The 26,713-nt window shown below is 37.0% G+C and overlaps 1 protein-coding gene across 1 annotated transcript in view; it reads left to right on the plus strand.

Moving 5' to 3' along the window:
• Positions 1–26,713, plus strand: part of HDAC9 (histone deacetylase 9) — a 1,013,734-nt gene that overhangs the window by 411,871 nt on the left and 575,150 nt on the right. Inside the window, exon 3 of the mRNA XM_055589928.1 lies at positions 17,635–17,697. Coding sequence (XP_055445903.1) covers positions 17,635–17,697 — 63 coding nt within the window. The remainder of the gene's footprint in view (positions 1–17,634; positions 17,698–26,713) is intronic.

Here is a 26,713-nt window from a genome sequence, read left to right on the forward strand (position 1 = left end):
GCTGTAGGAGTCTTCCACAGGTGGTTGCAGCAGGCTGGGGACAGTACCCTGTCAGAGTAGCGGACTGAGGGACAGAAAATAGAGGGAGTTTTCAAGATGCTCAGTCTGTTCTGCTGCAATTCATATTACTGTAAAAAATTAAATCAAATGTGATTGGTAAATAGGGGATAATAAGAATATAAAGTGGATGTTGGTTCATATGTGATTCTTTTCTAGGCCTGGGGAACTAGAAGAATAGAAATATAATAATAACTTTCACTATGAAAAAGAGAGGAAAAAGCTATTGATTGGGCTGCTATGTTGCCTAAAGGAGCCATCAGGATTGTATCTAAGAAACTAAAAACTAGTGCTTGCACCCATTGCATCCTTTACCACAGATGCACGTGCCCAGTTTCATTCAGCCGTCAGGCCCTGGTGGGGACCCGTCCCCAGGCCCCCCTGAAATGCAGTCCCTGCCTTGTACTGTGCTGTGCCGCCCTCAGCGCTGGCTCAGCTCCCGCTGCCTCTCCACGCACGTCCTGTCTATTGTTTTGTGCACTTGTCCACACTGTGGCAGGTTCTGACCAAGCCGAGCTGTGGTTTCTGTTTTTTTAAAGGGGTGGGGTGGGAGGGCTATCGGGGGTGCCTATTTAACAGAATATGAATTTTCTCTGGAATGTGAATTATGTTATAGCTGATGCGTGCATTGTTATGGGTCTATTGTTTCCATCATGGTGTTAAAAAATTATAAATACAAGGCTTGATTTACTTGGATATTGTTGTTTAGTTGCTAAGTCATGTCTGACGCTTTGTGACCCCATGGACTGAAGCACTCCAAGCTCCTCTGTCCTCTACTATCTCCCGGAGTTTGCTCAAATTCATGTCCATCGACTCAGCGATGCTATCTAACCATCTTTTCCTCTGCCACCCTCTTCTCCTTTTGCTGTCAGTCTTTCCCATCATTAGGGTCTTTTCCAGTGAGTCAGCTCTTCGCATCAGGTGGCCAAAGTATTGGAGCTTCAGCTTCAGCATCAGTCCTTCCAATGAATATTCAGGGTTGATATCCTTGCAGTCCAAGGGACTCTCAAGATATTACTCTAGGATTAATCAAATATATTGTTGTTATTACTTGCTGATTCATGTCTGATTCTTCATGACTCCATGGACCCCATGGAAGCCTGCCAGACTCCTCTGTCCATGGAATTTCCTAGGCAAGAATACTGGAGTGGGTTATCATTTCCTTCTCCAAATCAAATGCATATCCTTAACCAAACATGGCTGTAAACTACTAAACTCTGTGAACAGTTTTATAAGGTTTGTACTTGGTTCTGCTTACTTTGAGTATCAGAGTTGTTGTCTCAAGTAATCAGGTTTTACTCCCAGCATCTACTACAAAACGTAGAAAAATCTCTTTTCAATTCAAGGCTTTAGAAAGATCATTAAATTCCAGAATGTGAGTTGATAAATTGCATAGCAATTTACTTTACTGCACAGAGTAAGCAAAATCATATAGGACAAATGATGATTCCTGAAAGGAATCTTCAGTTCCTATCTCACCTGTACCCTGTAGCGCCCAATTGAGGCTGGATTTCTTGCCTTGCATAGTCTGAAGGCTGGGGTTTCTCGTCTGGGTGGGCCACATTATGACATGATGATTTTTGTCTGGTTGTTGCTCCCCTATGTCAAGACCTTTGCTATTATTTGCAGAAAATTATTATTCTTTTTGTCTGTAATTGCTTGTGGCTCACTATAAGTACCAACTCTCCACCACTAGTTTTCTAAAAGGGTTTTGTTTTCCTCCAATATGTTCATCAAATGCCTGATTGCGTGTTGGGTATTCCTGAGGCATGATCACACAGCCAGGAGTGTGTCTAGTTCTGATTGCACTCTGCATTTTCTCTGTTAAGTTGGGGCAGCGAAAAAGATCAGATTCTCTCATTTCTGATGAGAAGACAAAGGGTCTGAACTGAAAACAGAGGCAGAACCGTGGCCCCTGATCTTCTGTAACAAATGTCAGCATGCCCAATCACACTGTTAAAGGGTCTCCCTGGCTGACACTTTTCAGGGGTATATTTTCAACTATGGCCCCTCTACATGGATGTTGCTTGTATTTTTATATTGATCTGAGTTATCTTCCAGCACTAAATATTTAAGATGTTACTCTACTATTCAAAATATGAAAGTTAATGTGATAAGATAAAAATATTAAGGGATTAAAAATATGAATTATGAAGGAATACTCTTCCTTCATAATTATGAACGAATACTCTTCCTTCATAATTATGAAGGAATACTCTTCCTCCATAGTTATGAAGGGATTCTCTTCCTTCATAGTTATGAAGGGATACTATGAAGGAATAGTATCCCTTCATAATTCATATTGAACCCTTATTTATTTTATCTTATTTTTTCTTGAGCTACATGACACATTTGTTAGGACATAGTCTGAGGGTTCAGAGGACATGATTTCTATTCCCCCCGGACCACAAGATCAAAGCAATCCAGAGGGAACACTGACACCTAGGTCTGCTTGGTTCTACAGCTCATGCACTTTCCCTGGGCTCAGTTGTGGCCACTCTCACTTCGCTTGAACACCTAGAGGCCTTCTTCCCAGAAGCCATTGAAAGAATGACTATTTGTCAAAGGGAAAAATATTTGTTGTATAAATATAGTGAAAGTGAAGTTGCTCAGTCGTGTCCGACTCTTTACAACCCCACTGTAGCCTACTAGGTTCTACCGTCCATGGGATTTTCCGGGTAAGAATACTGGAGTGGGTTGCCATTTCCTTCTCCAGGGGATATTCCCAACCCAGGGCTGAACCCGGGTCTCCCGCATTGTAGGCAGACGCTTTACCATCTGAGTCACCAGGGAAGTCCCTGTATACATATAGGAAACTCTTAAAATTAAAAACAGAACAGAGCCTAATATATTTTCCAAGTATTGATCAGAACTGTTACTTTTGCTGCTGCTGCAGTTTTCCAAGTAAGAAAATTATTCAAAGAAAAAGACACTGAATTAGTGTTTGATATATGCTACAAAGAAAGAAGGGGGAAAGTGTATGGATGCTAATGGGTAAGAAATAGGTGCTTAGATTTGAAGCAAGGAAAAAAAAAAATTGACTTCTGATTTCTATGTGGGAAAACAAAGGCATCAAAGGGTGGTGTGTGAATGAATGTCTCAGAGAGAAGGCCATGATTCCTAAAGAGAGGCAGAGATCATTTCATGTAACTAGAAAGGACATTTTAAGAAGCATTGATATAATCACTCTTGGGATACAGGGGTTTTGAAGAACCTAATGAAAAATGAGGCAAGTTTTAAAAAAAACAGGAAAATGAATTTTAAAAAGGAGATCTGTTTGATAGTATGGGCTTCCCTGGTGGCTCAGACCTTAAAGCATCTGCCTGCAATGCAGGAGACCTCGGTTCAATCCCTGGGTCGGGAAGATCCCCTGGAGAAGGAAATGGCAACCCACTCCAGTATTCTTGCCTGGAGAATCCTATGGACGGAGGAGCCTGGTGGGCTACAGTCCACAGGGTCACAAAGAGTCGGACACAACTGAGCGACTTCACTTTCTTTCTGATTTATGAAATGTGTCAGTAGACATCATCATTGTCATGATCATAGGAAGATAGTGGGAAGCATGTGCTTAGAGGGAAGTGTGGCCACATTATCTAATGTGTCATTCAACTTACCCCCATGTTAAGAAGCTTTATCCTGGAAAACAAGAGCTGCTTCTGGATGTACATAGTGGCTTCTGGGAGATTTTATTTTTCTGGAAATAAAATTTAAAATTTATACAAATCAAGTACTTTGTCTTTTCTATCAAATATTCTAAGATCGACACTACATTACTAATCCTGTAAAAATTCAATGTTAATAGATTTTATTATTAGAAAAGATGATATCATGGCTGCCTATACATTAAACTCAAGGTCACAGATTCAGATTTTTGAATATCATCTTAATCATGCTCTTTCTTTTCAGTTGATTTGATCATATATATTTGGATGTCTGAAAGCCAATATAGTCTTCTATTTATTGATTCTACTAGTTAAACATTTCTGAGACATATGATAATCCATGATTAAGTTAAAATAACAAAAAGACTACTTGAGATTTATCGTAGACTGGATATTAAAATATGTGATGATAGGTGTTGCCCCGTAAGATACAAAGGCAGCCATATTAGCCTAGTTCCTGAGAGTAATTGTGAGTTCTCATGCCTTGCACTGGTTTAAGTTTTCTTTTCTTTCTTTCTTTTTTAATGTAACACGCTCTGTATGGTTGATCCTGTTTTGAGTTAAGTACATGTTTTAAGTGAAATGCCTGAGGTTCTTAAATGATATTTCCTACTAATGTTTTCTCCTAGCTTATAAAGGGAAACACTAAATTATGTTTGAGCGTTCTCTACCATTTATTCCTCAGAATACTAATTGTTCTTAGACTTCAGTTTACTTTAACTATACGAAGACTTGCATCTACCTTGGGAAGAGTAGGAGCCTTGATAGACTTGGGTTCTATCAAGATAATACTTATTTATTAATAATTCAAATAATCAAAAAGTCATAAATTCCAATCCAAGTAAAGTGTTGACTTTAAAATATGTGAATTTGGCTTCCAAATTGTCCCTTCTGCTTACCGGAAGTACTATTGAAAGTTTCCTTCAGAAAAATGCCAAAATAAAAAGACAGCAGTCCCTACTTCATTATAAAAAACAGGTTGCTATAGCTTCAAGTTAAATTACTAATATTAGCTAATTGATTTTTAAATAGACACTCACAGCCATCTGGAATGAAAACATTAGCTGGTGGGGGTAGGGGAATGCACTGTGGTTTGAAGATATTCCTAGGTTTTGATTAAATACAAACAAAAAGGTAGCTCTGTGTACCCAGTGAAGTTTTTGTATTTCATGTGAGTGTCATTATTAATCTTTCTTCCTTATATTAAAATATATAATTTGGTCTTACAAAGTATACATAGAAAATAGCCTGGAATATACCAATCACCCTCTTGTTCATTATTTCCATTTCTTATTTTGCAGATATCAGTAAGTTTTCTAATACACATGGTTTATCTATCACTCTAAAGAGTTAATATGAAAAGAATTCACTCTAATTTTTATCTGGCTTATATAGCACTCAATTTTTCTCCTTTATAAAACAGCAGAAACTAATAATCCTTATATTCTTTTTATTTAACTTTTTATTTTGTATTGACATATAGCCAGTTAACAATTCTGTGGTAGTTTCAAGTGGACAGGAAAGGGACTCAGCCATACATATGTATACATGTATCCATTCCTCCCAAACTTCCCTGCCATCAGCCTGCCACATAACATTGAGCAGAATTCCCTGTGCTATACAGTAGGTCCTTTTGGTTATTCATTTTAAATACAGCAGTGTGTACCTGTCCATCCCAACTCCCTATCTATCCCTACTATCCATCCTTTTCCCCCAGCAACCATAAGTTCATTCTCAAAGTCTGTGAGTTTACTTCTGTTTGTAAATAAGTTCATTTGTATCATGCCTTCTTAGATTCCACATAAAGGTTGTCATATGATGTTTCTATTTCTCTGTCTGACTTACTACACTCAGGATGGCAATCTTTGGGTCCATCCATTTGCTGCAAATGGCATTAATTCACTTTTGATGGATGAGTAATATTCCATTGTATATACATGCCACATCTTCTTTATCCACTCCTCTCTTGATGGACATTTAACTTGTGTCTGTGTCTTGGCTCTTGAAAACAGTGCTGCAGTGAACATTGGGGTGCATGTATCCTTTGGGGTCATGTTTTCCTCCAGATATATGCCAGGAGTGGGAATGCAGGGTCATATAGTATCTCTGTATTTAGATTTTTAAGGAATCTCCATGCTGTTCTCCATAGTGGCTATATGAGTTTACATTCCCACCAACAGTGTAGGAGGGTTCCCTTCTCTTCACATCCTCTCCAGCATTTATTGTCTTAATGATCTTTATATTCTGTTTTACAGTGTCATAGCTCATCTTGAGAAATAGGAATTATCTTAGATCAGAATATAGAAGTCTAAGTAGGCCTTCAATTATATATTTCTTGATTTACATATTAATATATTAATAATGTGCTCTAATAATAATAAATACAGTATACTGGGTTCCTATTATATTCTTGGCATAATGATATGAATTTTATATTCATATTTCTAAATATTAAGGCAATATTGCAAGGCCAATGTTAATATTCCCAGTTTTAAGTTGAGGGTATTTGAATATGCATAGTTTATCAGTCTAAAGAATTATATTAATATGATAAGAATTCATTCAAATTTATTTAGCTTATATATTAATTTACATGTGACTCAGGAAAGTTAAGTAACTTATCCAAACTATACAGCTTATGAGTACCAAATAACTGAAAGCTGAAAGTCATGTCAAATTCTATCTGAATTTAGAGCTTCTTCTCCATCCAACAAGTTAGATGATTTAGAATGTTATATAATTGCCCTTCATGTAAAAGTGATTCTGTGGTTCTCATAAATCAAATACAAATTATTATCTGAAGCCTGTTTCTAGTTCACCCAATATCTCTCTCTTTTCTTTAGAAAATATGTAAACATAATGTCCCCTCCTTCCAAAGATCTCTTTAAAACTGAAAAGGAACTCTTTGAGTCAATGAGAATGTAAAGTGGAACTTATTTTGACTCGAGCTTTGATGTTTTAGAAGAGTCCTTTCACTATATCCTGTGCAGTTATTGCAACAGGAGCCAGGCTGGCCCTTAGAGCCAAGGAGAACCTTAAGAGTGTAGGCAAAATCTCTGGAAATTTCCTGAATTTCATTCTGCATATATCCATTTAAGTAACACACATAGAGTGCTTATCATTTGGCTCCACAATGGCTTGGTCACAAAGCTGTTCACATCTCTGTTCTTGACTTGCTGAGGTCTAGTGTGGGGAATAGATGTGTAGCCAGTGTTAAAATATCCAATGATTTATATTATGGTAGAAGGAAGGACAAAATTCAGTTCAGTTCAGTCGCTTAGTCCTGTCTGACTCTGTGACCGCATGGACAGCAGCACGCCAGGCTTCCCTGTCCATCACCAATTCCTGGAGCTTACTTAAACTCATGTCCATTGAATCGCTGATGCCATCCAACCATCTCATCCTTTGTCATTCCCTTTTTCTCCCGCCTTCAATCTTTCCCAGCATCAGGGTTTTTCCAATGAGTCAGTTTTTCCCATCAGGTGGCCAAAGTATTGGAGCTTCAGCTTCAGCATCAGTCTTTCCAATGAAGATTTCCTTTAGAATTGACTGGTTTGATCTCCCTGCATTCTAAGGGACTCTCAAGAGTCTTCTCCAACACCACAGTTCAAAAGCATCAATTCTTCAGTGCTCAGCTTTCTTTATGGTCCAACACTCACATCCATACATGACTACTGGAAAAACCATAGCTTTGACTAGACAGACCTTTGTAGGCCAAGTAATGTCTCTGCTTTTTAATATGCTATCTAGGTTGGCCATAGTTTTTCTTCCAAGGAGCAAGTGTCTTTTCATTTCATGGCTTCAGTCACCATCTGCAGTGATTTTGGAGTCCAAGAAAATAAAGTCTGTCACTGTTTCCATTGTTAACCCATCTATTTGCCATGAAGTGATGGGACCGGATGCCATGATCTTAGTTTTTTGAATGTTGAGTTTTAAACCAGCATTTTCACTCTCCTCTTTCACTTTCATCTAGAGGCTCTTCAGTTCCTCTTAACTTTCTGCCATAAGGGTAGTGTCATCTGCATATCTGAGGTTATTGATGTTTCTCCTGGTAATCTTATTCCAACTTGTGCTACATCCAGCCTGGCATTTTGTATGATGTACTCTGCATATAAGTTAAATAAGCAGGGGGACCGTATACAGCCTTGACATACTCCTTTCCAAATTTGCAGCCAGTCCATTGTTCCATGTCCGATTCTAACGGTTGCTTCTTGACCTGCATACAGATTTCTCAGAAGGCAGGTAAGGTTGTCTGGTATTCCCATCTCTTGAAGAATTTTCCACAGTTTGTGGTGATCCACACAGTCAAAGACTTTTGGGGTAGTCAATAAAGCTGAAGTAAATGTTTTTTTTTTTTTTGAAACAGCCTTGCTTTTTCAGTGATCCAACGGATGTTGGCAATTTGATCTCTGATTCCTCTGCCTTTTCTAAATCCACCTTGAATATCTGAAAGTTCTCGGTTCACCTACTGTTGAAGCCTCACTTCAAGAATTTTGAGCATTACTTTGCCAGTGTGTGAGATGAGTGTAATTGTGCAGTAGTTTGAGCATTCTTTGGCATTGCCTTTCTTTGGGATTGGAATGAAAACGGGCCTTTTCCAGTCCTGTGGCCACTGCTGAGTTTTCCAAATTTGCTGGTATATTGAGTGCAGCACTTTCACAGCATCATCTTTTAGAAATATCTCACCTCCACTAGCTTTGTTTGTAATTAGGTCCTTTCATTCACTGCAGTTCAGGTCAGGGAAGGCTTTTCTGGGGAGATAAGATTTGGGCAGAGTTCTGAAGGGTGAAATGGATATACTACTTTTTTGCCCTTGATAAATGGTGAGCCAGCAAAAGCCACTATCTCCCTTCCATGAACTTAGCAAATATGAGACTTTTTTATGAGGTAAGTGGGAAAAAAATCCAGAAATATGCTATCTGTAAAAGCCATACTTAAAAGGAAACAAAGGGTATTACTAAAGGGATAGGTCACTGTCTCTCAGAGTAGTTGAGGAGATTAATAAAGGAATCAGGAAGAATCAGACAATTAGAACAGATTGATCACTGGTAGTGAAAGTGAATTTGTAATTAAAAAAACTCCAAAGAGACAACACTCTAGGATTGGACAGCTTCACAGGTGAATTCTAACAAACATATAAAGACAATCTAATATTGTTCCTTCTCAAACTATTTCAAAAAATTGAAGAAGACAAAACATTCCCAATTTAATTCTATAAGACCACTAGAATCTGATATCAAAACCAAAAACACTTCTAAACATGATTACAGGAAAATATATTTGATGAATATAGATGCAAAAATCCTCAACAAATATTATCAAACTGAATCTAACAATACATAAAAACAGTCCTATACCTTTTTATCAAAGTATAGGATGATCAAGTTGGATTTATCTCAAGAGACTCAAGGATGGTTTAATATTTTCAAACCAATCAGTGTGATACACCATATTAACAAAAGGAAGGACATAATCACATGATCATTTCAATACACACAGAAAAAGCATTTGACAAAATTCAATATCCATTAATGATAAAAATTTTCATTCTATAAAAAATTGCTAGAGAGGGAACATATCTCAACATAATAAAGGATATTATGGAAAACACACAGATAGTATCATACTCTACAGTGAAAAATTGAAAGTTTTTAGTCTAAAATTAGAAACAAGACAGGGATCCCCCCTTTACTACTTCAACTTAAATGCAGTATTGGAACTTCCAGACAATCAGACAAGAAAAGATAGTCATCCAAGTTGGAAGGGAGGAAGTAAAACAGTCACTATTTGCGGGTGACATGATACTTTACATAGAAAACCCACAAGTCTCCACAAAAGAATAATAGCAAAATGAGAAATAATAGCAAAACTAAACAAAGATAGTGACATCTGGTCCCATCACTTCATGGCAGATGGAAAAACAGTGGAAACAGTGACAGACTTTATTTTCTTGGGCTCCAAAATCACTGCAGATGGTGACTGCAGCCATGAAATTAAAAGGTGCTTGCTCCTTGGAAGAAAAGCTATGACAAGCCTAGACAGAATATTAAAAAGCAGAGACATTACTTTGCCAACAAAGGTCCATCTAGTCAAAGCTATTTGGTTTTTCCAGTAGTCATGTATGGATGTGAGAGTTGGACCATAAAGAAGGCTGAGCACTGAAAAATTTATGCTTTTGAACTGTGGTGCTGGAGAAGACTCTTGAGAGTCCCTTGCATTGCAAGGAGATCAAAACAAATCAATCCTAAAGGAAATCAATTCTGAATATTCATTGAAAGGACTGATGTTGAAGCTGACGCTCCAATACTTTGGCCACCTGATGGGAAGAACTGACTCACTGGAAAAGACCCTGATGCTTGGAAAGGTTGAAGGAAGGAAGAGAAGGTGGTAACAGAGGACGAGATGGTTGGATGGCATCACTGACTCAATGGACATGAGTTTGAGCAAGCTCCAGAGATAGTGATGGACTGGGAAACCTGGTGTGCTACAGTCTATGGGGTTGAAAAGAGTTGGACACGACTGAGCAACCAAGCACATAGCTCTCAACTATAGTATCTATTTAGGTCATAATTATGAATATTAGTTTTTGGCAATCAGAATCACATCTATTTCCAAGAGGACGAATATTAAAGGTGCTGCTACCTAAGAATGAAACACACTTTGTAGTATAATATAAAATTAAAAACTTGAAGCTTACCAAATAGCAAAGTTTAGAATACTGATTTTACTTAATTGGAATTCTCCCCAAATTTTTATTTTCATAGCCCTATAGCCAAAAATAGCATTTTTTTTTCTTGCAACTAAGATTTCTACTAAAAGTTTCTAGTGTTATAAATACCTTGTATATACATAGTTTGGTAAACATAGTATAGGTTAGCCAAGGACATACAATTTGAAATACAAAATCAGTATTAAATGGTCTTCTTCAGTCTATTATCAAGTTTATTTTCATTTTGAAAAACTGTACTATAATAATAATGCTTAATTTGAAATTAGACCCAAAATAGATAATTTATTTATATCTTTAGCCATCTAATCATTGCTTTGGAAAGGATGATCTTATCTACTAGTTTTCAAACTTCTTGTGCATGAGAATCACTTGAAGGGCTTTTATAATTCAGATTTTCCCCACAGATTTTCATTTAATAGTTCTGACCCAATAAATTGTATTTCTAACAAGTTCCTGGATGATCCTGATGCTCTATAATCCTCTAAAAATAGAATAAATCATGGATCAATCCATCCAGTTTGAAGGGATGAGTTAGAGAAGAAATGATTTTCAGTCAAAACAAAGCCAACAATTCTAGGGTTTTTTTATGGAAGTTGTTTTGTTTTCATTTGAAACAGTCTCCCTGGAATTTCACTGCTCATGTGTTTTTGCAGACCCTTTGCATCCAGGGAATTTTTCCTTATCTGAAGATCATCTGGTAATCAATTAGGTTGTTATAGAGGAATGATCTGTGAATTGATTATCCACTATTTAGTAAGAGGGCTTCCCTGGTGGCTCAGTGTAAAGGAGCTGCCTGCCAGGGCAGAAGACAGGAGTTCAATCCATAGGTCAATCAGGAAGATCTCCTGGAACAGGAAATGGCAACCACTCCAGTATTCTTGCCTGGGAAATCCCACGGACAGAGGAGCCTGGCAGGCTACAGTCCATAGGGTTGCAAAAGAGTCAGACATGACTTAGCGACTAAACAACAGCAACAATTTAATAAGAATTTTTCATGTTTTTCCAAGAGACAGAAATTTCAGAAAAATAAGCTACTTAGTTCAAAATAAAAATTAGTACATTGTACTCTCCCTCTCCTTGCTGTTCCTCTGGGGTCAAGGAATTAAGTCAGTTGCCTGCAGGTTAGTGTGTGTAGCTTCACTGCTGTGACAATATGAGAAATGTGAGGACAGGAGAAGCAGCGAGATGAGTGAGTAAGAGTACATGGAGGAGTGAAAGCTCTGGATGAGTAACTTATAGCTTCTTATAAAGCACTATTTAGTATTTTAGGCAAATGAGTTTTAAATCTTACTGCATCTAGATTCTAAAACCACAGGATTTGGTAGTACATGAAAAGTCTCTGCTTGATTATAGATGAACAGAGGATGTATTATGGTGGAGGAATAGATCAGGTTATAGCACCTTCTTTGCTTTTTTTCCAGTGGAGTTTTCTGTATTCATTTTATTTGTGGAAATATTTTGATGCCATATAGATTTTTTAAGCTATAATTTAAAATTTTAAGTAAAATTGAATTTAAATGTTTAAATTGTTTCTTATCTTCCTATATATCCTTAAAAAGAATTGGAATTATCATAATTGTTTTGAATGACAGTTTGCATTAGGATTCAATGCCTATTTGAAATATTTTGCCCTATTCTTTTTTACATATTAAGTAAATGTAATATTTAGATCAGTTTCCAAAATGTTTATTAAATTGAATTGAAATTTGTTATATTAAAATTTTAAAACTACCCATCTATTCTAGCCTTACATTTGTATTAACTTGTTATAGTTCTTATAATATGAAAGGTAGTATCTTTTTTTCCTAGTCAGTAAAATTGATTTTGCAAATACCCAGAAGGAAAGTTAGTCACATTTCTTTACCGATTTTATTGAGACGGTGTGAGAAGAATTACTTCAATATTCTTGATATTTAAGTTCTTAGATAATAGAGGTAATAAATATACTTGGTGGTGATTTTAATGATGCTGTTTTTCCCCCAGAAACAAGTGGCATCTATTTTATATAAGTGTCCTGTGTCTTTTTGCTCTAAACTAAGTTTTCACTATCAAGAGTTGAAAGACAAGTCTGCTAATGACAAAACATGCTGAAAGAATGCATGGATGAAATATAAATAAACCTGAAATTATATAACTTGATCAGAGTAAAGAAGATCCATTATTTGTACCATTCTATGTGGATTGCCCTATCTGGGGACCTCTGAGAATGGATATAATTACTCTTTTGAGTTTCACTTATTTTATTTTGTATGACTATAAAAGCTTGGTGAATATTTCTGTAAATCATAGTTTGAGGGAATAATGTAAATGTAAAATGACAAGAGATTTATATTATGTCAATACAGATGGTCCCCAGGGTCAGTGGTTCAGTTACCGAACCAGGTTCATCCTGCTGACACACAGCAAGCCAAAACACTGAACCCCTGGAGATTTTCAGCAGAGAGAGGACTTATTGGAAAGGCAGCCCGGTGAGAAGACAAAAGAACAGATCTCACAGACCAAGGGCTAGGATTATTGATGGGATAAAGAATAAGAAAAGCAGGGGCGTCTGAGGCATGGGGAGCTTGGGAAGCCTGGGGAGAGGTGATTGGAAAAAGGTGCAATGATTATCTTTAGGTGCAGGTGCAACTAAGCTACAGCCTCCTACACGTTTAAAAGGTCACTTTGTGAACACTGGGCATGCCCATTTGAAGAGTCCGTGGTCCTACCCAGTCTTAACCAACTCAGCTCAAATTATATGCAGCTGACTCCAGGTTTTTGGAAAACTTCTTGGGCAAACATTTTACTATTTAGGCCATATGCTCTTGGAGGACATGCAAATATTAAAACAACCTTGATTAGTCCAGGCAGGTGAAATAGATTTGACTAATCACTATGCATGGTTTCAGTTCCATTTACCAGTTTTCAACTTTACTACAGTGTGAAAAAGATAAGCATTTAGTAGAAACCATAGTTTGTGTTTTGATCTTTTCTGTGCTAGTGATAGGCCTTTTGATATTTTCTGAAGATGCTGGGCAGCAGCCGTGAGCCACAGTTCCTAGTCAGCCACAGTGACCACTGGGTAAATAACCAATATGCTTAACAACATTTAGTTTTCACTTTCAGCACAGTATTCAGTCAATTACACGAGATATTCAATGCTCCATGTAAAATATGCTTTGTATTAGATGCTTTTGTCCAACTGTAGATTTCCATAAGTATTCTGAGCCTGTTTAAAGTAGGCTAGGATAAGCTATGATGTTTGGTGGGTTAAGTGTACATTAAACACATTTTGACTTAATGATATTTTTCATGAAGGGGTTTATTGGGAAGTAACCACAACTTTAGTCAGGGAAATTCTGTACTAGGATTTTTTTTTAAGAGAAAGTATGTGTTAAAAATATATATATATATTTATTTATTTATTTGGCTGCCCCAGGTCTTAGTTGAGGCATGTGGGATCTAGTTCCCTGACCAAGGGTTAAACCCAGGTGCTCTGCATTGGGAGTGTGGATTCTTAACCACTGGGCCTCGAGGGAAGTCCCTGTACTAGAATTTTTGTCATCTCTCTTGTATGTTTATCACTAGTTTTATGTATTCTGTTTAAAATCACTGAGACAATTGAATGATTCTATTTTTCATAAGTAGATAATATCAAAGTTTATTCCGAATGTCTCAGATACTTATTTGCATTATAAGGGATGAAATGGCAGGCTTGAGAACGTGAATGCTGGTCCTGCTAGGCTAGACTACCTGTTAGAAACTAAGCAAGTCTCTTTTGTCAGAACTCCATTAATGAATGCTTTTTGCATCCTTCATAACCCTAAAATGTTTCTTTACTTTCTTCATGTGTAAATTAGGGAGACCATTCCTACTAGATCAATTATATTTTTTGTCCTTCAAGTTTTACTGAGATATAATTGCCATACAACACTGTATGTTTAAGGTGTAGGGCATAATGTCTTGACTTACATACAGCATTAATGATTACCATAAGAAGTTTAGTGAGTATTCATCTGATACATCATCTACTATAGATAAAAGATAAAATGAAAATAAAAACATTTTTTTCTTGTGATGAGAACTCTTGGAATTTACTCTCTTCACAACTTTTTAAATAATAGACAACAGTGTTAATTATATTAATCATATATTAATTAACTAATTATGTTTATATAATGATTATGTTGTACATTACATCCATATTCTTTATCTTATAACTAGAAGTTCGTACCTTTGACCACCTTCATCCAATTCCTTTCCCCTTACCCTTCTACTCTGGTAATCACGAATCTGATTTTTTTTTAATGAGTTTGTCTTCAAAGTATGATTGACCTATAACACTGTGTTAGTTCCTGGTGCACACATAATGTTTTGAGATACTGCCATACATTACAGAATGATAGTGATGATAAGTCTAGTTACCATCTTGTCACCATACACCATACTTTTTTCCTTAATTTTTGTTTTAACACAAGAAGTCATTATTCAAAAGAAATCATTATTCAAAGTAAGCAGATGAAAATTAGGCTGCTCTGGTTCAGGGAAGAACCTCTTCTGGAGAACACTATGAGTCAGCTCCCAGGTACCCTGGCATCCTGTGGGACAGAGAGTTTGGACATCATTATAGATGTCCTCCCAGGTCTAAAATGCTGTGATTGGTTATATAATCTCTAAGTTGCCAGATCCACAAAATTTCCATTTCTGGAATTTTAAGCACCAATTTCTTAATAGAGTGAAGGTTTACTTATAATAGCAGATGAAATTAAATAGTTTTTCCCATTGGCAGGAGCATAAGGTTTTCTTGTTTTGCTTAAGTCGAATGTGATTTGGACTAACTCTTTAAAAAAATCTTGTAATTTATCTGTTCAAATATAATTGTGCGATGTGTGCGTGCTAAGTCGCTTCAGCCATGTCCGACTCTTTGCGACCCCATGAACTGTAGCCCACCAGGCTCCTCTGTCTATGGGATTCTCCAGATAAGAATATTGGAGTGGGTTGCCATGCTCTCCTCCAGGGGATCTTCATGACCCAGAGATCAAACCCAGGTCTCTTAAGTCTCCTGCACTGGCAGGTTGGTTCTTTACCACTGTCGCCACCTGGGAATTGTGCAATAAGTAGAGGTTAATATATGAGAGAAGGAAAATTGAGTGCCATTTTTTAACAATGACTATTTAACCTGCCCATTGACTTAACATGCTTCCTCCTTTTCACCAAAACTTTGTCTCCTTGTTCTTTTTCTTCTGCCTCACACTCTGGTTGACAAACATTCCTCCTTCATCTGATTGTCCTGGGAACCGTGAAACACTCTCCTGTTTCCCTTTCTTTCTGTGCTGCTACCGGTGTCTTAGGAATTTTATTTTTCTTGCCGATCTAGTTTAGAAAAAGGAGACTATCTCCTAGACCATTGGATTTTCACTTTGGGATTTGCCCTTGGAATTTGCTGGAAGCTAGCAAGTCAATTTATGATGTAGAATTTATTCCTCACATAGAAAAGATGTTGTAAGGATACACCAGAAACTATAGAATTTTTAGTACTAAATTCTGTAGCTTATTTACTTTATAGGTGAGTTCCACAATATGTGTTGGTCTGGGAATATATCCACTATTATAAATACTATTTCTACAGAAAAGTGAGGTCTGTATTTCAGGCAATCAGTGTAGAGATGAATGCTGAACATCAGAACTGGGGACTGACTGTATATATTTATTGAACCACAGGTGCTCACATGCAGTAGTTCTGCACCATCCGTAAGAAAAGTACCATGTTCTTTTCCTTTTGTAGGTGAATTGAATTTAGCCTGAAAGGCTGAAATGGAACATTTTTAGGTCTAAGTTGTGTATATATGTGAGTATGTGTGTATTTACACACACACATATATATTCATATATACACACATTTTAAAAAATTTAGATATAATAGAAACTGAATAGGATATAATAGATAGGTGGTACTAAGATTGCATTAAGATTTGTGAAGCGGACAGTTGCCTTACATTAAACAGCAAGTAAAAAAATCAAGCCAGTCCTTCATAAACATTTTTTGCTGGGATGTGCTTGTTTTCTGAAACTACCTCTACTAAATCTCCTGTCAGTCTTGAAACTAGAAGGCAGAAAAGCTTCTAGTGCTACAGCCAACTGCAGTGTAGCCAGAGAAACAGGAAACAAAAATAGAACACCAGGATTGCTGTGCGTGGGTGAGGCAGAAACCACATTATGAGCAAAAGCTTCCAGTATTATTTTAGAACCAATACAGAGCTCTGCACTTCTCTCCTCTCTCTTCCAAAAACACATACTACAAAAATAAAATGAAATGAAATGTATGTGCATTTGCCCTCTTAGAATTATGATTCTTGATCCCCATCCCCCCCTTCCTTTCTTTGGAAGCAAATCGCCAGTATGGAAACACAGTGTGTAAGGCAAGCTTGAAGGGAGGAAAGAGTTAATGGCTTTTAAGGCCCTGCAATAGAGAATTATGGTTTGAAAGATAGAGGCTGGACAGCTGGGTTTGCTGGGGTATTTTTAAATGCATTAATGCAGGCTCCAATCACTCGGCCATGCTTGACCTATTTTTGGCTCAGGCCGACCATTGTTCTATTTCTGTGCCTGTGGGCCATGCTGTTGTTGATTCATATGCAAATGGATTATCACTAGCTTTAGCCAACTTGAGCTGAGAGAGACCAGAGAGGAGGAAGAGACACACACACAGATAGCAGAAGGGCACCGGCTGAAGCCACTGGCAGGACTGACTGACGGTTCCTACAAGGAAACTCTAGCAGCCTGAGGAGCTATAAGCCAGGTTTAATTGGTTTCTTTTTCTCGTGGGTAGAGTTAGTATTTTTCTACTTACTCTGACAAAGCAATAACCCTGAAGCACACTCCTAGTTCCCACCTGCTTTTAGTTTCCGGGATAGCCTAAACTCCAGAGAGCCCTAGCATCCACTGGGTCCTTTCTGCCTTGTACACAGGTTGGTAACCTAGGAAAAGTGTCCAGGTCTTCTGAAAAGTGCGTGTCCCTCTGAACAGAAAGGAAATCATTGTTGAAGTTGATCCTCTGCCGCTTTTCCTTGGGGAGGAGGGAGGACCAGCCAGGGTAGCTCCTGGGGCCCCTGCACTGAGCAGCGATGAATCTTTCATGTAGCTGAAGTAAGAGTGATTGGAATATGCTGCAGACAATTTACGAGACTGACTCGTGTTTTTCTTCAGATGGGGTGGCTGGACGAGAGCAGCTCTTGGCTCAGCAGAGAATGCACAGTATGATCAGCTCAGGTAAGATCTTGCTTCATCACTGAGCCGTTTTCTGTGTGAAAAGGGGGCTGACTTGGGAAATGCAGCTCAGGGAAGCGCCTCTCTTAAGGGTTTACTGCTTTTTGGTGTTGATGTTGCTATTTTCTTGGTGCATCTGGAAGGTTTAACTTAGATCCCTTCCATTGCTGTTTCCGTGCATATTCAGTGTGCTCAGGGACAGGCTGCTTCTGAATGAAATCGCCAAGCTTCTGATGAAGGATGGGACTGAGTTAAGTAAAATGTAGTTGGGGGTGTTTTGCAACTGACTGACCGTGCAACTAGAAAGAGGAGATGTTTACTGACTGTATGTGTGTTCTAGTGGGACTTTAAAAATCAGGTAAGTTCATATTGGGGCTACAGTTTCCCTTGCAGCCGTCTCTAGCCAGATGATTTTATATTTACAGTGTGCCTACAGAATCACATCTATTTATAGACCTACCTTTTGAAATGTGTTTGCTACAAGAGTTGTGAAGGTAGTTTTAATTTGGCTTTTTTTCCCCCCTCAGCCCGAAATGAAACTTCTTAAGGATGAAATAAAATTATTATTAGCAGATGGTTATTTTAATCGTCTTCAAAGCTTCTGGGGAGTCTAGCATTGTCAGGCAGATGCAGTGGCATAACACACATATAAAGGTGTTATGTGCAGGTGCAACATTTTAAAGAATAACAGAAACAGACTCCGATTTCTAGTTTCTCTGTTGTATATGCTTGTGCCTTCAAGAAGCTGAGCTGATGGGAGATGAAGCTTGTCAGCTTTATCAGTTTCTGTTTGTTAAAAGCGCAGACTCTCAGGGCAATAGCAGGGTACACGGGTACTTGTAATTGTTGCTTTTCATATTTATCCCTAGCTAGTTCTGAAAGCCTGAGGGACTTTTTGTCTTGGTTCTCTTCCGAATGCTTCAGTCTAAATTGGCTTAAAGTTCTCCCTCACATCTTCTGTGTTTCTGTGTGGGCTTAATCATAATTATAGATCACCACCTAGATTTCCATATTAAGAATGTGGCATAAAGCAGCGTTTACTTGGTAGAACTAGATGGGAAAGAAAGATTCCACAGGTTGGCTTGATATCTGTTTTAGCATTGAACACCTTCTCATCTCTGTGTCTGTGTTTGAAGCAAGTTCTCTTTGAAGCTCGGTTATTTGGAATGATTTTAGGATCCTTCTGTTCCAGAGTAAAATATCAATTTTGGGTCATTTTGGTATGTTCACACTTAAGTGACAGGACTTACATTAATTCGTGGTGCCTGCTTATTGAAAAGCAAACATACCAGAATGTCAGTAGAGTTTATTACCTTTGCGGCTGCAAAGCTGACAGAAGCATGGGGAGGGCGCAGCCTGTATGTCTCTGATGGAACCGGTCACTTAGCATTTTATTTGTAAATATCTACCAGCTCTATTTAAATTGCTATTTTAGATGTCTGTTCAGTACTACACTTTGTCCTTTTAGTCCTTATCTCTGTGTTACAAGTTTACTATTTCTTTCATATGGTAGAAAACAAGCTGTGCCTTTCAAGCAGAGACTGTCTGGTAGCACCGAACCTTGCTACAGGTGTTTGCAAGCTTCACTTTTCCTCAGTATCTGATAATTATACACAAATTGACTCCAATTTCAGTTGAGATTGTCATTTTCCTGACATTTCATGATTTTTTTTTATACAAAGCAACAGTATTTTCAAGCAGGGACCCGCTTGCGACTGTCTGTGCTGTTGTCAGTTTTACAGGAAGAAACATGTAAGCACCAATAAATGAAACGTGATGTCAATTGACAGACACTCCCAAACCTGTCTGGTATACATAAGGAAACTCCAAGTTCTATTTATTTTTAAATTTGAAACATGAAGACATTTGCGTTCTTCCTACCATGTCCTGTAACTTTTGGTTTTGTTTATTAGCATATTATTATATGCCCTTAAGTTTAATTCCCCTAGTCTTGTATGCTGCTGAGGCAGTGACTCTCAAAGGTGGTGTCACTAAGAGTGTTTTATAAAATCCTGGTGTCTGGTGACTCTCAAAGGTGGTGTCACTAAGAGTGTTTTATAAAATCCTGGTGTCTGGGGTCCGCCTCTAGTGTTTCTATTTAAATGGTATGAGAAACAGCCTGGACACTGGGGTTTTTTAAATCCTGAGTAATTCTAATATGCAGCAAACTTTGGTTATCACTGATACAGGGGAAAGGGGAAGTGATAGTGATGCTGGTGACCCATATTGGTAGGGCTTGCCTTTTAATTGCTACATTAGGGGTGTTTTTGTTTACATTCAGCTACAAATCTTGTTCCTCTTTGCACCAGTGGCATAGATGTGACTGAAAGGGTTAGAAATTGATGGAGTTTTTGGATCTGAAAGAAAAAAAGATACACTGTAGCAGTGCAAGGTGGAAGGAATACTATTCTAGGAGCTGAGAGCTCTGTGTTCCAGCCAGAGCTCTGCTGCTAAATTGTGAAACTGGTTTACTCACTTGTAAACTAAAGAATAAAGATGTCCTCCTGCTTACCTCTTGGCATTCCTGTGAAGGTCAAAGGTAACATGTTATTAACGTGTGTTCTCACTATTTTTTATTAATACTTTTAGTGAATGAACTTGGGTTTCTGGTTCTTCAGTACCAAGATGTATCTCGCTGAATGAGCCAGATAAGCTATAGATTGTACATCACATGGGTGAATGACTTTTTATTTTGATAAATTTTCCTTAGTTACCTTACAAATCAGGGTTTGGTTTTGTTTTCCTGGTCTGTTAAGAATTAAATTCTCTCCTTGAGCAAATGGTGACTTTTAATCAGAGTAGCTTGCGCGCATGTGTGTCTGTATGCTATGGAATGTTTTATTACATAATATTCAAAGGCAAAGAAGTTGCGGAATTAACAGTGAAATCCCAGCAGATTTCTTGAGATTAGTTGTTTGAAAAGCTGTGTTTTCTTGTTAGTCATTGCTTTACAGTTCCTATTTGTTTTTCTAGTTATATTGGATACTATGCATTAATATCGATGACTGTACTTCAGAGCTCTTTATACACTATTGAATTACAAGTGCTTTTTATGGTCCCATTTTTTCCTCATTCTGACCCAGCCACGCTAAACATCTAAGGTAGAATTAGGTTCTACAATGTAGTCTGCTAGTGTTTCTTTCTTTCTTTCTTTTTTTTTTTTTTTTTTAGTAAAAATGTTTTATAATATTGAATCTTGCAGTTCGGTATGAGTGACACATCCTGCCAGGTCAGTCTCCACTTTTGTGGCTGTGTGGGCCAGTGTAAGTGAGAAGTGGCAGAAGCTGAAGCATGTACAAGCACCGACTCAGGTCACTCAGCAGTGGCTGGCAGAATACGAGGTGTTGCCCTGCTGCCAGGCTTGTTGCTTAATATGTTGGACAGCAGAGCCATCCAGATGATATTGGAATGATTATTATGAAAGAATTTCCTAGAGTTTGTACAGCATCATTGTAAAACACATTTACAATAAGGAAAACTCCTGTTTTCACTATGTATTCTTATTTTAGGGTATAAAAGAAAAACACTGAAATCTAAATTCTGAATTTCTTTTAAGGAAAATGTCTCTTCCCCCTTTCAGAATCCTTTCATCTCCTTGGTGTATATTATCGAGGGAAAATGAACATTTCAGATTCAGTAGTCATTTATGTCTACTTGGAAAGCAGAATCTAATTATGAAAATGTAAGTCTGTGAAATGCCCCTGTCATGTCAAGAATCACTTCTGGCATTCCCCATAATCACTATTTTTCCCATTCTCTAACTGAGGTTATCTTTACTTACAAGGTTGTTATCAATTGAAATATTTGATAAGTAGCAATCAAAAAGCTGGTTATGAGTAGGCCCATTGAGAGTGGGGACGAGAACGAGTATTATATTTGTCTGTGGGTAACACAGGTGGCGTAATTGTTGTTGTGTCCTTTAAGTAAGGAAATTCAATAAATCCCTCAGAAGACTATGATAAGCCCAAACTCTGAATTTAAAAAGCTGATTTTTGAGATGAGAAATTTGAAAATGTACTATATTATGTCCCACCAATGATTAATAATGAAGTAATCCTAAAATAGTATAAACTGTCTACCCCCCCCACCCCCATACACAACACTTAGCATTAACTGGGCAAAGAAAATGATTTGACCTAATGCAACATATCTCAGAAACTGGCAGTCAAAGGAAAAATGGAAGCAGGGATCTTTGATCAGAACTGAGAGACTTAACAGGGCCTGAATTCTCTTCCTCCTTAGAATTTTACTGACAAGTTGACAACTTCCTGAAAATTCTCACTAACATTCCCATAACTGGAGAGAAGCAAACTGAGTGGATTTCCTCAGCTTTTGGTGCTGGTGGTGTTTTTTTCGTGTGACTGAGGAATAGTATGAAGGATTCTGGAAGAGAAACTGGTGAGATGGAGGAAGGTGAACAAATTCTCTCCAGAGAAATGAAGACTTCAGAGCAACACTGTCAATTGGAAACAAAAAGACCCATAGCTTTTTGCGGTGAAATATTCTTCCCCGAAAACTAATATGATAGATCCTACTAAGAAAAAAACATGAACTTCACTGAGACCATGAAATTATGTTTTAATAATTTATTCCTGCAAGTAGAGCACCTTAGTAAGAACATAAATTCCATAAAGCAGAAGCTCAAAGATAAGATGCTAAACCAATAATATGGGATGAAAAAGGATATTTTAAGTCTAGGAAAACAAATTTAGAATGACAAAAAGCATGATAATTATAGAACAAAAATATTCATTAGAAATAGCAGGAAACAGAATAGATACCAGTGAAAATTTTTACCAATGAAGAGGAAAGGCTGGAGACAATCAGAGGGACTGAAAAAGGAAAATGGATTAAAGCAATTGGAGAGAAATCAGTAATAAGACAGACAAAGACAGTGTACCATAAGGGTTATTATGTCCCTGAAGTTGATATTCCAAAATATTGAAACAGAAGATTATTTTCTAAAAATAAAGATTATTTCACTGACAAGGGGGAAAAAAAAAGAAATCTGCATATTGAAAGAATTCTCATCTTTTAGGAAAATTTGCTGCAAGTGCTCAGCAGAGAGTCATATCCTAACTGGGCTATTGAATTTCAAATGCTAAATAATTCTTCAGGGGTTCAGGCAAGTAAAGCAAATATCTGCAATAGGAGAGAGAGGGGGTGGGGAGAGAATGTGTGAAACTCAAGGCTTATCAAACTTACCCAGCACTCCATGCCAGAAGATAATGGAGGAAAAGCTCAGAAGCTGTAAAAGAAGTGCAACCTAATGTTCCACTCCAGCGAGATGTTATTAAAGTATAGAGAAAATATGTAGGCAAGTTAGACATCCTCAACCACGACCCAGACGGCCTGACGGGGAAGCCCACACAATGGGGGGAAGAAAAAGAACTTTAAACAAAAGCCAAAAGTGAAATGTAGTCAGAAGAGGAGGAGAAAGCATAGTTAGGTTAATGGGGCAAAAATTGAATCCTTTTAAACAAATGTGAGACTGTGGTTGTAGGACAAAAAGCAAATTTTATGAAGTAGGGCAATGTAAAAATATTCCTAAAGCTCTCATCAATGTGAGGCATTGGGGAGAGGTGAGATGTGGGGATGTGTGAAAGCACTAATATTGGCTCCTTTCTGAGCAGGGACAGACTCCCTGCTGTTTAAAATAGAAACACATGGTTTAAAAAAAGAGACTCCCAACACTGATTTCTTTTAAATAGTTTTTTCATTTAATCTTAGACATATCTTTTTGGAAATAGGAAGCATTTAGTATGTTTATTGTCTTTTCAAATGCAGTTTTTCATTATTAAATTCATTTGAATTTATTTTTTTAAATAAAAATAACTGGTGATATCTCATTTTATAAAAGTTTATTTTATCTATCTCCCAGAATAATTAATATATAAATAGAAGAAAATCAGGAAGAAATTGTGCATGGTGGTGGTAGGGGGACTTCTGTTTTCATTGTCATGATTTTTGCCTTGCATGAATTTTTATAAAATGCCCATATTTTCTAAAGTGTTTCTTACACGCTCACACATGAAGCTACTATGCCGAAATACTAACACTGATTAACTGTAAGTATTAGATACAGAAGCTTGGTTAGTCTTCCAGTGCTAGTAACAGAAAATCCTATTTGAAGTAACAGTGACAAGATAATTTATTATTTAGTAAAATAGCTCGGTAATCAGTCATATCAACGGCAGTCAGGTTCTTCATAGTTCTACCGGTACTGCTGGTCTTAGAGTTGGTATCATCATAAGTCTCTTTCCTCCAGTAGTCTAAAGTTGATTGTAGCAATTCCAGACATTGTCTACATACACAATAAATTCCAGAGACATAGATGAGAAAACTTTGCCTCCTTAGATGTTTTCTTAAGGAAGGAAGTTTTTCTGAGAAGCTCTCTAGCAAGTTTTCTTTAATAACTCACTGAACAAAAGAACATCACCTGCCCTTATATTAGTAAGTCGTTGAAAAGAAGAATGAGACCACTATGATAGCTCCTTCAGACCATGACTGAGCCAGGGAAGGTGGAGCCTGCAACTAATACTCTGACTTCCAGAAGAATGAAGAAAGGGTAAGCAGAATGGATGATGTTAGCTGGACTCCATTTGCTGCTACGGTGTTGGTTGGTGGTTGGAATTTTCTTCTTTGTAATTTTCTTTAGTTTGTAATTTCTCAAAATACAAATAAGTGAAGGAAGTGGACTGTAATTTCTCTTTCAGTTGAATTGTGTTGTGTTACTTCATTTTCATGAAGCTATACATCCATTTAAACACTGATCTTTTTTTTTTTTCTTTTTTTTACTATTATAGAATAGAAATTCTTACTTAGTACTCTCTGTTGTTAGGAGTCCCTAATACTAAAAAGACTGAAGTAATTGTGGAAGAAGACTGGGTCCCTTTAGGCTGCAAGTCGTCATTTTTTCTTTTTTAGGAAGGAGGAAAATAAACATTATGGACTGGTGCATTAAAGCTTTCATTGGAAATTTGAGTAAAATACTCATTTATTGTTGGCTTTGAGAGATACAGAAAGTATTGCAAGAAATTTTTAAAGAATGTGTAAACTTTTTCAGTACATTAAGGGAGGATTTTCTTTAAAATATTCAGAAAGCAATTTCTTTGCCAGTATGTTGCTACAGTCATTACATTTTCAGAGTAATGAACAATTTTAACAATCTGGGATGGTAACTTCGTTTTAACATTTTTTTTTTTCCTGAATTAGAAGACTTTGAAAACAATTTAATTGCAGTAAAAGTCCATGGAATGACTTTTAAAACAAGCCTTCTTTAGATGAAATTCAAAGATATTTTGGCATGTGTTTCAAAACAGTGTGTCAGTATTGTGGTCTATCCAGTTCTTAAAAGGAAGTTGCAGTACTAGCGGATATTAGCTCGGGATATGAAACGCCCTTACAATGGGCAGTTCTGATCTTGGGAGATTGACAATTGGGATATGAAAGGACAAGAAAATACCTTGTTCCCACTAATTCCATTCTTCTTCCACTAAGTCAGTTGCACAAAACAAATGTAATTAAAACAATTTTTTTTAACAATACTAAACAATGTGTACTTTTAAGTGTTATCAGAGAACTTTATGTTCAGTGCTTGATGAATACAAAACTAAGTCAGTCTTACGTTTTATAAAAATATCAGTTCCATTCCTTATATCCATGTTAAATTTTCTATAGTAAAAATAAGTGATGGGCCTTTTATATATGGTGTTTTAAATATATCCAATAATTAAATCCAATGAAAACTACATTTAAGGGAGAAGGAAATTTACCAAACCACAAAGTGTAATTAGTCATATACTTATGATTAAACTCTTTGCATGTTGATAAGTCTGGAAATACCCCAGAACTTCACTTTCTTGTGTCTTCCCCTCATGTCTTCCCCTTCTTCCTCTACCACTTGTATTTGAAAGGTTCAATTTGTAAATTATATTCAGCATTGACACAGCTGTAGCCATGTGAATGTCATTTCAATTATTCAATGTAAGTTTTGGTGGGTGGCTAAGGCATGGCATTTCCAAGCTCAGTTAAAATATGATACTGTCATGTTTTTTTTAAAAATTTGAAATTAAAAACAAACCAAACAACAACAGAAAAAAAAAAAAACCGGGAAAATTTCTCTGCATCTCCATTAAATTACCCTGTGGCCTGGGAGTTCTTGCTATTGTAGAAGCATGTTCACCCAGAAAGTTTTCAGGGAACCCCACATAGGGTGAGCTAGAAAAGTTCTTCATGAATTGAACTCGATTTAAGTTGTATTTGTGATGTTGGTTTTTGAATCTGCTTATGGAGAGAATTCAAGTATGTATTTTGAGTCTGTGATTTTACATCAGGAGCTACTCATTTTTTATTAGTAATAAATATTATCACTGTCAGCATCTTTATTGTTTCTTTCTGCCCCATTCTACTCGAATGTAGTTGTTTAGTCTCAGATTAGAAGGTCAGTGATTGGACCTATATATGCTCATCTTGTTTTTTTTTTTTTTTAATCACTGTCATTCTTATTATTGATATAATGAGCTAATGTTTCAGAGCTTTTTCTATACCAGGCGTTATTTTACTATTTAATCCTCTCCACAGCTTGAGGAGGGATACAATAGTTGCAGCATATTTTACTGATGAGAACATTGTTTCGGAGAAATTTACTGATGGTCATCATGGCTAGGAGCTGACAGAGTCAGCTATGAACTTGTTCTTGTTTACCATGTCCCTGCCACTTTTTCTCAAAGAGGAAAATATTTAGCATGGTAGAATGGTTTTCATATCTGTTTGGTGCTAAAGATGTGGAATCAGCTATACTTATAAACACACATCTAGATACTCCTCTTGGTCCTGAGAAGTTTACAGCACACACATGCAACTTTGTTGAAATACTTTCTGGAAGGGCCTTACTTCACAACCCCAGAGCTCGATAATTAAATTGGAGTAAGTTAACAAGATCTCTCAGACTTTATTTTTCTGGGCTCCAAAATCACCACAGATAGTGACTGCAGCCATGAAATTAAAAGACGCTTAC

This window comes from Bubalus kerabau, chromosome 8, assembly GCF_029407905.1.
Source record: "Bubalus kerabau isolate K-KA32 ecotype Philippines breed swamp buffalo chromosome 8, PCC_UOA_SB_1v2, whole genome shotgun sequence".
Classification (NCBI taxonomy): domain Eukaryota; kingdom Metazoa; phylum Chordata; class Mammalia; order Artiodactyla; family Bovidae; genus Bubalus; species Bubalus kerabau.